The 11,429-nt window shown below is 58.9% G+C and overlaps 1 protein-coding gene across 2 annotated transcripts; it reads left to right on the top strand.

The window, feature by feature from the left end:
- Positions 1–1,763: 1,763 nt before the first annotated feature.
- Positions 1,764–11,382, top strand: LOC140370111 (creatine kinase B-type). Of its 2 annotated transcripts, none has more exons than XM_072457083.1 (8): positions 1,764–1,985; positions 2,339–2,540; positions 9,250–9,404; positions 9,800–9,932; positions 10,014–10,185; positions 10,298–10,421; positions 10,495–10,684; positions 11,064–11,382. In XM_072457083.1, the coding sequence occupies exons 1-8, from the start codon at positions 1,794–1,796 to the stop codon at positions 11,240–11,242; spliced, it is 1,347 nt and encodes a 448-aa protein (XP_072313184.1). In that variant the 5' UTR covers positions 1,764–1,793; the 3' UTR covers positions 11,243–11,382. The 2 variants fall into 2 exon arrangements, with proteins under 2 accessions (XP_072313184.1, XP_072313185.1); XM_072457084.1 differs by having other exon boundaries at positions 1,858–1,989; positions 2,346–2,540.
- Positions 11,383–11,429: the final 47 nt, after the last annotated feature.

The following is an 11,429-nucleotide window of genomic DNA, read 5'->3' as shown; positions in this document are numbered from 1 at the left end:
GGACGTGAGGAGGAGGACGTGAGGAGGAGGAGGAGGACGTGAGGAGGAGGATGTGAGGAGGAGGACGTGAGGAGGACGTGAGGAGGAGGACGTGAGGAGGACGTGAGGAGGAGGACGTGAGGAGGACGTGAGGAGGAGGACGTGAGGAGAGGTGACGGCGGACACTGATGGCACGCGAGCTGCTGCCACCGGGACCACTCACCCAAATGTCAAAGCCCCCCAACCGGGACACGGACCGGGAACACGCACGCGGCCAGCGCACGAGCCCCCCCCCCCCCTGCTCTGGCCTCGTGGCTGATTAATAATTCATAAGCAGCACATTAAATGACTCCCGCAGTGTGAGAGGGTGAGGGCGGGGGTGGAGGTGAGGGCGGGGGTGGAGGTGAGGGCGGGGGTGGAGGTGAGGGCGGGGGTGAGGGCGGGGGTGAGGGTGAGGGTGGAGGTGAGGGCGGAGGTGGAGGTGAGGGCGGGGGTGGAGGTGAGGGCGGGGGTGAGGGTGAGGGTGGAGGTGAGGGCGGAGGTGGAGGTGAGGGCGGGGGTGAGGGTGAGGGTGGAGGTGAGGGTGGGGGTGGAGGTGAGGGCGGGGGTGAGTGCGGGGGTGGAGGTGAGGGCGGGGGTGAGGGTGAGGGTGGAGGTGAGGGTGGAGGTGAGGGCGGAGGTGGAGGTGAGGGCGGGGGTGAGTGCGGGGGTGGAGGTGAGGGCGGGGGTGAGGGTGAGGGTGGAGGTGGAGGTGAGGGCGGGGGTGAGGGCGGGGGTGAGGGTGAGGGTGGAGGTGAGGGCGGAGGTGGAGGTGAGGGCGGGGGTGGAGGTGAGGGCGGGGGTGAGGGTGAGGGTGGAGGTGAGGGCGGGGGTGAGTGCGGGGGTGGAGGTGAGGGCGGGGGTGAGGGTGAGGGTGGAGGTGAGGGTGGAGGTGAGGGTGGAGGTGAGGGTGGAGAGAGACGTCCCCAAACACAGATAAACTGCCCACGCTCCTGGTGTCGACACAAGAACATTGAACATTGTCTGAACATGATGACGTCACGAGGTCCAGTTCATCTTCTCTGACCATGAGACAGAGCAGCCTGCTCCTCCTGCTCCTCCTGCTCCTCCTGCTCCTCCTGCTCCTGACCTCCTGCTCCTGACCTCCTGCTCCTGACCTCCTGCTCCTCCTGCTCCTGACCTCCTGCTCCTGACCTCCTGCTCCTGACCTCCTGCTCCTCCTGCTCCTGACCTCCTGCTCCTGACCTCCTGCTCCTGACCTCCTGCTCCTGACCTCCTGCTCCTCCTGCTCCTGACCTCCTGCTCCTCCTGCTCCTGACCTCCTGCTCCTGACCTCCTGCTCCTGACCTCCTGCTCCTCCTGCTCCTGACCTCCTGCTCCTGACCTCCTGCTCCTGACCTCCTGCTCCTCCTGCTCCTGACCTCCTGCTCCTGACCTCCTGCTCCTCCTGCTCCTGACCTCCTGCTCCTGACCTCCTGCTCCTGACCTCCTGCTCCTGACCTCCTGCTCCTCCTGCTCCTGACCTCCTGCTCCTCCTGCTCCTGACCTCCTGCTCCTGACCTCCTGCTCCTGACCTCCTGCTCCTCCTGCTCCTGACCTCCTGCTCCTGACCTCCTGCTCCTGACCTGCTACTCCTCCTGCTCCTCCTGACCTCCAGCTTCTCCTCCTCCTCCTGGACCTCCTCCTGACCTCCTGCTTTTCCTCCTCCTCCTCCTCCTCCTGCTCCTCCTCAGAAGTCTCCTCTCTGTTTTATCTGGAGTCATGATGGCGGCGCGCGCGCGGGGGCCACGCACCGCGGAGCGTGCGTCCGCTCAATGAACGTGTCGTGGGCCGCGGCCAATGGGCGGAGACACGCGGCTATAAAAGGCGCGCGCGGTGTCGGGGCTGACACCGCAGAGCCGCCGCTGAGAGGAGCACACGGGCCCCGAGCTCCTACACCGGACAAAATAGGGATCTTTGTCTCCACTTCGACCAGCACCAGTCACCTTCAGACCCGCACACAGCAGGTACGTGCGGGGCGGGCGGGCGCGCGGGGCTGCACGCGTTTATCCGGGAGTTTTAGAACGGGACCCAGCCTCAGACGGGCCCATTGTTCTCCTCCTGTCATTGTTAGAGTGGGGGGGGTCTGAGGGGGGTCTGAGGGGGGTCTGAGGGGGGTCTGCGGGAGATGCGCCGCACGTAAAGCTAGAGTAAATCTGCGCTCCATCTGCCGCGGGGCCGCGGGTGTGGCGGGGCTCTGGGGTCTGACCGTGTCTCTGACCGTGTCTCTGACCGTGTCTCTGACCGTGTCTCTGGCCGTGTCTCTGGCCGTGTCTCTGACCGTGTCTCTGGCCGTGTCTCTGGCCGTGTCTCTCCGCAGGGAGCAGCGATGCCTTTCGGGAACACGCACAACGAGTGGAAGCTGAAGTACTCCGCGGAGGACGAGTATCCGGACCTGAGCAAACACAACAACCACATGGCCAAAGTGCTCACAAAGGAAGTGTACGACCACCTGCGGGACAAGCAGACCCCCAGCGGCTTCACCCTGGATGACGTCATCCAGACCGGCGTGGACAACCCAGGTACGCACCGGGACGCACCGGGACGCACCGAGACGCAGCGGGACGCACCATCCCCGCAGCAGCGCCGCTAATGGCGCAGCGGCAGCGCGATGACCTTGTGAGGGATAAAGCGCCTCCAGCAGAGACGATGTGGAGCAGAAGCACTTAAGTCTAAAAGAGGCGCGTTATCAGGCGCGCGCGCGCGGCAAAGATTACGCGTTACATAAGATAATCCTCCACTTTAGAGTCAGCTCCAGAGGAAGTGCGCCTCTGATGCGCCTCTCTGCCGCATCATGTGCGCCTCTCTGCCGCATCATGTGCGCCTCTCTGCCGCATCATGTGCGCCTCTCTGCCGCATTCTGCCGCATCATGTGCGCCTCTCTGCCGCATCATGTGCGCCTCTCTGCCGCATCATGTGCGCCTCTCTGCCGCATCATGTGCGCCTCTCTGCCGCATTCTGCCGCATCATGTGCGCCTCTCTGCCGCATCATGTGCGCCTCTCTGCCGCCTCTCTGCCGCATTCTGCCGCACTCTTATCCGCACTGACTTCATTAGGCCTCGTTAGCAGCAGCTGTGATTCCTCTACAGAAGTGTCACGTGCAGGATCAGAGATAACGGACCCGCCTCCATCACCACAGATTGTACATTACATTATGACATTATTACATTATGACGTAATGACATTGTTACATTATGACGTAATATCATTAAAGCTCCTTCACATATTTCAGCTCCATAAACTCTTGATCCGGACTCAGTCTTTAATGCTCTAAACGCGTTTGTTCTGGCGCGCGGCTCGTGCGCGGCTCGTGCGCGGCTCGTGCGCGGCTCGTGCGCGGCTCGTGCGCGGCTCGTGCGCGACGTCCCGGAGCGTTAATCCCGGAGGCACAGATTGGCCTCTTTATGATCCACTAACGTGACGTGCTTTGCGTGAGAGCTGAACGTGCAGGTGGCGCCCTCTGGTGGTGAGACTAGAGCGGCTCTTCAGTGAGGGCCGCGTAGTCTGTGACCACCTGACGCGGGACAGGGGCCCACGCGGGACAGGGCCCACGCGGGACAGGGCCCACGCGGGATGTTGTGGTCCTGCAAAGCCTTTGAAAACTACGTCTACTTTAGACCTTCTCCTTTTCACCTGTGTCACATTATTTGATATAAAATGGTGATATTTACAAAGAAAAAAGGACTAATTTTCCTCTAAACTTTGCCCAGTCTCACTGGGGAAATGATGCTGTTTGTGTCCCAAAAAGGATAAATATTATAAATCCCACAGAATAGTCTTTATAATAAAGTGAATCACATTGTCCCACTTTGTCCCACATTGGTCCTCCTCATGGGCCATGTCTGGAATAAACATGAGTTTTATTATTCTCAAAGTCAAAGGAAAAAAGTGCTCGACCTGTGACAAGTTTGTGCTGAAGTCATTTAAATTCCACTAACAGTCCACGTGTCTGACCGTGTCCACGTGTCTGACCGTGTCCACGTGTCTGACCGTGTCCATGTCCACGTGTCTGACCGTGTCCATGTCCACGTGTCTGACCGTGTCCATGTCCACGTGTCTGACCGTGTCCACGTGTCTGACCGTGTCCATGTCCACGTGTCTGACCGTGTCCATGTCCACGTGTCTGACCGTGTCCACGTGTCTGACCGTGTCCACGTGTCTGACCGTGTCCATGTCCACGTGTCTGACCGTGTCCATGTCCACGTGTCTGACCGTGTCCATGTCCACGTGTCTGACCGTGTCCACGTGTCTGACCGTGTCCATGTCCACGTGTCTGACCATGTCCACGTGTCTGACCGTGTCTATGTCCATGTGTCTGACCGTGTCCACGTGTCTGACCATGTCCACGTGTCTGACCGTGTCTATGTCCACGTGTCTGACCATGTCCACGTGTCTGACCATGTCCACGTGTCTGACCATGTCCACGTGTCTGACCGTGTCCACGTGTCTGACCGTGTCCATGTCCACGTGTCTGACCGTGTCCACGTGTCTGACCGTGTCCATGTCCACGTGTCTGACCGTGTCCACGTGTCTGACCGTGTCCATGTCCACGTGTCTGACCGTGTCCATGTCCACGTGTCTGACCGTGTCCACGTGTTTGACCGTGTCCACGTGTCTGACCGTGTCCATGTCCCCGTGTCTATGTCCACGTGTCTGACCATGTCCACGTGTCTGACCGTGTCCATGTCCACGTGTCTGACCGTGTCCATGTCCACGTGTCTGACCGTGTCCATGTCCCCGTGTCTGACCGTGTCTATGTCCCCGTGTCTGACCGTGTCCATGTCCACGCGTCTGACCGTGTCCATGTCCCCGCGTCTGACCGTGTCCATGTCCCCGCGTCTGACCGTGTCCATGTCCCCGCGTCTGACCGTGTCCATGTCCACGCGTCTGACCGTGTCCATGTCCCTGTGTCTGACCGTGTCTATGTCCACGCGTCTGACCGTGTCCATGTCCCCGTGTCTGACCGTGTCCATGTCCCCGTGTCTGACCGTGTCCATGTCCCCGTGTCTGACCGTGTCCATGTCCCCGTGTCTGACCGTGTCCATGTGTCTGACCGTGTCCATGTCCACGTGTCTGACCGTGTCCATGTCCACGTGTCTGACCGTGTCCACGTGTCTGACCGTGTCCATGTCCACGTGTCTGACCATGTCCACGTGTCTGACCGTGTCTATGTCCATGTGTCTGACCGTGTCCACGTGTCTGACCATGTCCACGTGTCTGACCGTGTCTATGTCCACGTGTCTGACCATGTCCACGTGTCTGACCATGTCCACGTGTCTGACCGTGTCCACGTGTCTGACCGTGTCCATGTCCCCGTGTCTGACCGTGTCTATGTCCCCGTGTCTGACCGTGTCCATGTCCCCGCGTCTGACCGTGTCCATGTCCCCGCGTCTGACCGTGTCCATGTCCCCGCGTCTGACCGTGTCCATGTCCCCGCGTCTGACCGTGTCCATGTCCCCGCGTCTGACCGTGTCCATGTCCACGTGTCTGACCGTGTCCACGTGTCTGACCGTGTCCACGTGTCTGACCGTGTCCACGTGTCTGACCGTGTCCACGTGTCTGACCGTATCCATGTCCACGTGTCTGACCGTGTCCATGTCCACGTGTCTGACCGTGTCCATGTCCACGTGTCTGACCGTGTCTATGTCCCCGTGTCTGACCGTGTCTATGTCCCCGTGTCTGACCGTGTCCATGTCCACGCGTCTGACCGTGTCCATGTCCCCGTGTCTGACCGTGTCCATGTCCCCGTGTCTGACCGTGTCCATGTCCCCGTGTCTGGCCGTGTCCATGTCCCCGTGTCTGACCGTGTCCATGTCCACGTGTCTGACCGTGTCCATGTCCACGTGTCTGACCGTGTCCATGTCCCCGTGTCTGGCCGTGTCCATGTCCCCGTGTCTGACCGTGTCCATGTCCACGTGTCTGACCGTGTCCACGTGTCTGACCGTGTCCACGTGTCTGACCGTGTCCATGTCCCCGTGTCTGACCGTGTCCATGTCCACGTGTCTGACCATGTCCACGTGTCTGACCGTGTCCATGTCCACGTGTCTGACCATGTCCACGTGTCTGACCGTGTCCATGTCCCCGTGTCTGAGCGTGTCTATGTCCCCGTGTCTGACCGTGTCCATGTCCCCGTGTCTGACCGTGTCTATGTCCACGCGTCTGACCGTGTCCATGTCCCCGTGTCTGACCGTGTCCATGTCCCCGTGTCTGACCGTGTCCATGTCCACGTGTCTGACCGTGTCCATGTCCACGTGTCTGACCATGTCCACGTGTCTGACCGTGTCCACGTGTCTGACCATGTCCACGTGTCTGACCGTGTCCACGTGTCTGACCGTGTCCACGTGTCTGACCGTGTCCATGTCCACGTGTCTGACCGTGTCCATGTCCACGTGTCTGACCGTGTCTATGTCCCCGTGTCTGACCGTGTCTATGTCCCCGCGTCTGACCGTGTCCATGTCCACGCGTCTGACCGTGTCCATGTCCCCGCGTCTGACCGTGTCCATGTCCCCGTGTCTGACCGTGTCCATGTCCCCGTGTCTGGCCGTGTCCATGTCCCCGTGTCTGACCGTGTCCATGTCCACGTGTCTGACCGTGTCCATGTCCACGTGTCTGACCGTGTCCATGTCCCCGTGTCTGACCGTGTCCATGTCCACGTGTCTGACCGTGTCCACGTGTCTGACCGTGTCCACGTGTCTGACCGTGTCCATGTCCCCGTGTCTGACCGTGTCCATGTCCACGTGTCTGACCATGTCCACGTGTCTGACCGTGTCCATGTCCACGTGTCTGACCATGTCCACGTGTCTGACCGTGTCCATGTCCCCGTGTCTGACCGTGTCCATGTCCACGTGTCTGACCATGTCCACGTGTCTGACCGTGTCCACGTGTCTGACCATGTCCACGTGTCTGACCGTGTCCACGTGTCTGACCGTGTCCATGTCCACGTGTCTGACCGTGTCCATGTCCACGTGTCTGACCGTGTCTATGTCCCCGTGTCTGACCGTGTCTATGTCCCCGTGTCTGACCGTGTCCATGTCCACGCGTCTGACCGTGTCCATGTCCCCGTGTCTGACCGTGTCCATGTCCCCGTGTCTGACCGTGTCCATGTCCCCGTGTCTGGCCGTGTCCATGTCCCCGTGTCTGGCCGTGTCCATGTCCACGTGTCTGACCGTGTCCATGTCCACGTGTCTGACCGTGTCCATGTCCCCGTGTCTGGCCGTGTCCATGTCCCCGTGTCTGACCGTGTCCATGTCCACGTGTCTGACCGTGTCCACGTGTCTGACCGTGTCCACGTGTCTGACCGTGTCCATGTCCCCGTGTCTGACCGTGTCCATGTCCACGTGTCTGACCGTGTCCATGTCCACGTGTCTGACCGTGTGCAGGTCACCCCTTCATCATGGCCGTAGGCTGTGTGCGTGTGTCCGTGTTCATGTGTGCTTGTGTCCGTGTGCAGGTAACCCCTTCATCATGACCGTAGGCTGTGTGCGTGTGTCCGTGTTCATGTGTGCTTGTGTCCGTGTGCAGGTAACCCCTTCATCATGACCGTAGGCTGTGTGCGTGTGTCCATGTTCATGTGTGCTTGTGTCCGTGTGCAGGTCACCCCTTCATCATGACCTTAGGCTGTGTGTGCGTGTGTCCGTGTTCATGTGTGCTTGTGTCCGTGTGCAGGTCACCCCTTCATCATGGCCGTAGGCTGTGTGCGTGTGTCCGTGTTCATGTGTACTTGTGTCCGTGTGCAGGTCACCCCTTCATCATGGCCGTAGGCTGTGTGCGTATGTCCGTGTTCATGTGTGCTTGTGTCCGTGTGCAGGTCACCCCTTCATCATGACTGTGGGCTGTGTGCGTGTGTCCGTGTTCATGTGTGCTTGTGTCTGTGTGCAGGTCACCCCTTCATCATGGCCGTAGGCTGTGTGCGTATGTCCGTGTTCATGTGTGCTTGTGTCCGTGTGCAGGTCACCCCTTCATCATGACTGTGGGCTGTGTGCGTGTGTCCGTGTTCATGTGTGCTTGTGTCTGTGTGCAGGTCACCCCTTCATCATGACCGTAGGCTGTGTGCGTATGTCCGTGTTCATGTGTGCTTGTGTCCGTGTGCAGGTCACCCCTTCATCATGACTGTGGGCTGTGTGCGTGTGTCCGTGTTCATGTGTGCTTGTGTCTGTGTGCAGGTCACCCCTTCATCATGACCGTAGGCTGTGTGCGTGTGTCCGTGTTCATGTGTGCTTGTGTCCGTGTCCAGGTCACCCCTTCATCATGACCGTAGGCTGTGTGTGTGTGTGTCCGTGTTCATGTGTGCTTGTGTCCGTGTGCAGGTCACCCCTTCATCATGACCGTAGGCTGTGTGCGTGTGTCCGTGTTCATGTGTGCTTGTGTCCGTGTGCAGGTCACCCCTTCATCATGACCGTAGGCTGTGTGCGTGTGTCCGTGTTCATGTGTGCTTGTGTCCGTGTGCAGGTCACCCCTTCATCATGACCATAGGCTGTGTGCGTGTGTCCGTGTTCATGTGTGCTTGTGTCTGTGTGCAGGTCACCCCTTCATCATGACCGTAGGCTGTGTGCGTGTGTCCGTGTTCATGTGTGCTTGTGTCCGTGTGCAGGTCACCCCTTCATCATGACTGTGGGCTGTGTGTGCGTGTGTCCGTGTTCATGTGTGCTTGTGTCCGTGTGCAGGTCACCCCTTCATCATGACCGTAGGCTGTGTGCGTGTGTCCGTGTTCATGTGTGCTTGTGTCCGTGTGCAGGTCACCCCTTCATCATGACCGTAGGCTGTGTGTGTGTGTCCGTATTCATGTGTGCTTGTGTCCGTGTGCAGGTCACCCCTTCATCATGACCGTAGGCTGTGTGCGTGTGTCCGTGTTCATGTGTGCTTGTGTCCGTGTGCAGGTCACCCCTTCATCATGACCGTAGGCTGTGTGCGTGTGTCCGTGTTCATGTGTGCTTGTGTCTGTGTGCAGGTCACCCCTTCATCATGACCGTAGGCTGTGTGCGTATGTCCGTGTTCATGTGTGCTTGTGTCCGTGTGCAGGTCACCCCTTCATCATGACTGTGGGCTGTGTGCGTGTGTCCGTGTTCATGTGTGCTTGTGTCTGTGTGCAGGTCACCCCTTCATCATGACCGTAGGCTGTGTGCGTATGTCCGTGTTCATGTGTGCTTGTGTCCGTGTGCAGGTCACCCCTTCATCATGACTGTGGGCTGTGTGCGTGTGTCCGTGTTCATGTGTGCTTGTGTCTGTGTGCAGGTCACCCCTTCATCATGACCGTAGGCTGTGTGGCTGGAGACGAAGAGACCTACGAAGTGTTCAAGGAGCTTCTGGACCCAGTGATCGAGGAGCGTCACGGAGGATACAAACCCTCAGACACTCACAAGACCGACCTGAACCCGGACAACCTGAAGGTACCACACACACGCGGTACCACACACACGCGGTACCACACACACGCGGTACCACACACACGCGGTACCACGCGCTCTTCTTGACTCGTGACCTCTGAGCTTCATGAAGATCAGGATCTAAATCTTTGCAAAATTTTAAGTCAAAATGACAGAATATTGTTTTTATCGTTTGTCTTGGAGCATCAGCCGTAAACGCTGTCGTTCCGTTACCTGGCAACCAAACTGTAAACAAAGGACAAAACTGTCTAAATTATCAAATGCAATGAAATAGAATGATTGGGGGAAAGTGACAAACTCCGACTTGACCTTCGACCCGAGCACCGCACCTTGACCTTTCTGACCTTTAGCGCGTCTGTCTTGAGCCGAACCACAAACCCTCCCGTCTTGTGCCTCAGGGCGGAGACGACCTTGACCCCGCCTACGTCCTGAGCTCCCGAGTGCGAACGGGCCGCAGTGTGCGCGGGTTCACTCTGCCGCCGCACTGCAGCCGCGGGGAGCGCCGCGCCATCGAGGGCCTGTCCATCGAAGGTCAGTCCAGGAGCGCCCTCTGGTGGAACATCTCAGACATGCTCACATGTCGGTGGTTTTTGACGTATGTCTCGCCCGCAGCCCTGGACTCTTTGAGCGGCGACCTGAAGGGCAAATACTTTGCCCTGAAGAACATGACGGAGGACGAGCAGCAGCAGCTCATCGACGACCACTTCCTGTTCGACAAGCCCGTGTCTCCTCTGCTGCTGTCGTCCGGCATGGCCCGCGACTGGCCCGACGCCCGCGGCATCTGGTGAGCGCGGGGCCAGGGGGGGCGGGGCCAGGGGGGGCGGGGCAGCGTGGGAAACGTGGGAAACGTGGGATGCCGTGTGTGTGTTTTTACCGAGCGTGTGTTTTGTCCAAAGGCACAACGACAACAAGACGTTCCTGGTGTGGGTGAACGAGGAGGACCACCTGAGGGTCATCTCCATGCAGAAGGGCGGGAACATGAAGGAGGTGTTCAACCGCTTCTGCACCGGCCTCACCAAGGTCAGTGACGGGTTCTCTCGGGTGGGACGTCCCGCTCGAGCTCGCCTTTTTAAACGCGTTCCTCTCCCGTCAGATCGAGACCCTGTTCAAGCAGCGCGGCCACGACTTCATGTGGAACGAGCACCTGGGCTACGTCCTGACCTGCCCGTCCAACCTGGGCACCGGGCTCCGGGCCGGCGTCCACGTCAAGCTGCCCAACATGAGCAAGCAGCCCAAGTTTGAGGAGGTGCTGAAGAGGCTGAGGCTCCAGAAGAGAGGAACCGGTGAGAACCTGCTTCACTTACGAGGTCTAGAGTCGTTGAGGCGAGCGGTGACGAGGCCGTGAAGGTGAACGGGTTGAACTGGAGAAGGAAAATAAAACGTGAATATAAATGAAGCAGATGGACCAGAGTGAGAAGAGAACTAGACTCTGAACACCAGATCTGTCCTTCTGGAACTACAGCGCCAGAATTAAAGTGTTTCTTCCCCTGTAAAAGTCTTTCCAAATGACAAATGTTTGTGTCCAATGAGCTGGAGCTGCAGATGTTCCCCAGTCTGACCTTCTCTTCTGTCTCATGACCTTCAGACGTTCCTCAGTCTGACCTTCTCTTCTGTCTCATGACCTTCAGACGTTCCTCAGTCTGACCTTCTCCTCTGTCTCAGGTGGCGTGGACACGGCGGCCGTCGGCGGCGTCTTCGACATCTCTAATGCCGATCGTCTGGGCTTCTCGGAGGTGGAGCTGGTGCAGATGGTGGTGGATGGAATCAAGCTGCTCATCCAGATGGAGAAGAGTCTGGAGAAGGGTCAGTCCATCGACAGCCTGATGCCCTCCCAGAAGTAACTCCTCCCCCCTGGTCCCGCCCCCTTCCTCACCCGAACACTCCGACTGAACTGTCCTGATGCACTGTACGTTTGGTTTGCTCTATTTAAGAAACGAAGACTGTAAGGATCTGCAGTAAATAAACATGTTCAACTGTCAAACCCGAGTCTGTGTCCAACCTGCAACCTGCAACACGCACACAACCAAC

This window comes from Eucyclogobius newberryi, unplaced genomic scaffold (assembly GCF_026437365.1).
Source record: "Eucyclogobius newberryi isolate DKJ021-1_F unplaced genomic scaffold, fEucNew1.0.hap1 SCAF_21, whole genome shotgun sequence".
In the NCBI taxonomy this organism is placed as follows: domain Eukaryota; kingdom Metazoa; phylum Chordata; class Actinopteri; order Gobiiformes; family Gobiidae; genus Eucyclogobius; species Eucyclogobius newberryi.
Note: the sequence above shows the minus strand (reverse complement) of the source record. Positions and strands in the feature narration are given on the sequence as shown.

Coding starts and splice junctions, on each gene's coding strand:
- LOC140370111 (XM_072457083.1), top strand. CDS start 1,794: ATGAACGTGTCGTGGGCCGCGGCCAATGGGCGGAGACACGCGGCTATA. Junction 9,405..9,799: donor TGAACCCGGACAACCTGAAG/GTACCACACACA, acceptor CTTGTGCCTCAG/GGCGGAGACGACCTTGACCC. Junction 9,933..10,013: donor CGAGGGCCTGTCCATCGAAG/GTCAGTCCAGGA, acceptor TCTCGCCCGCAG/CCCTGGACTCTTTGAGCGGC.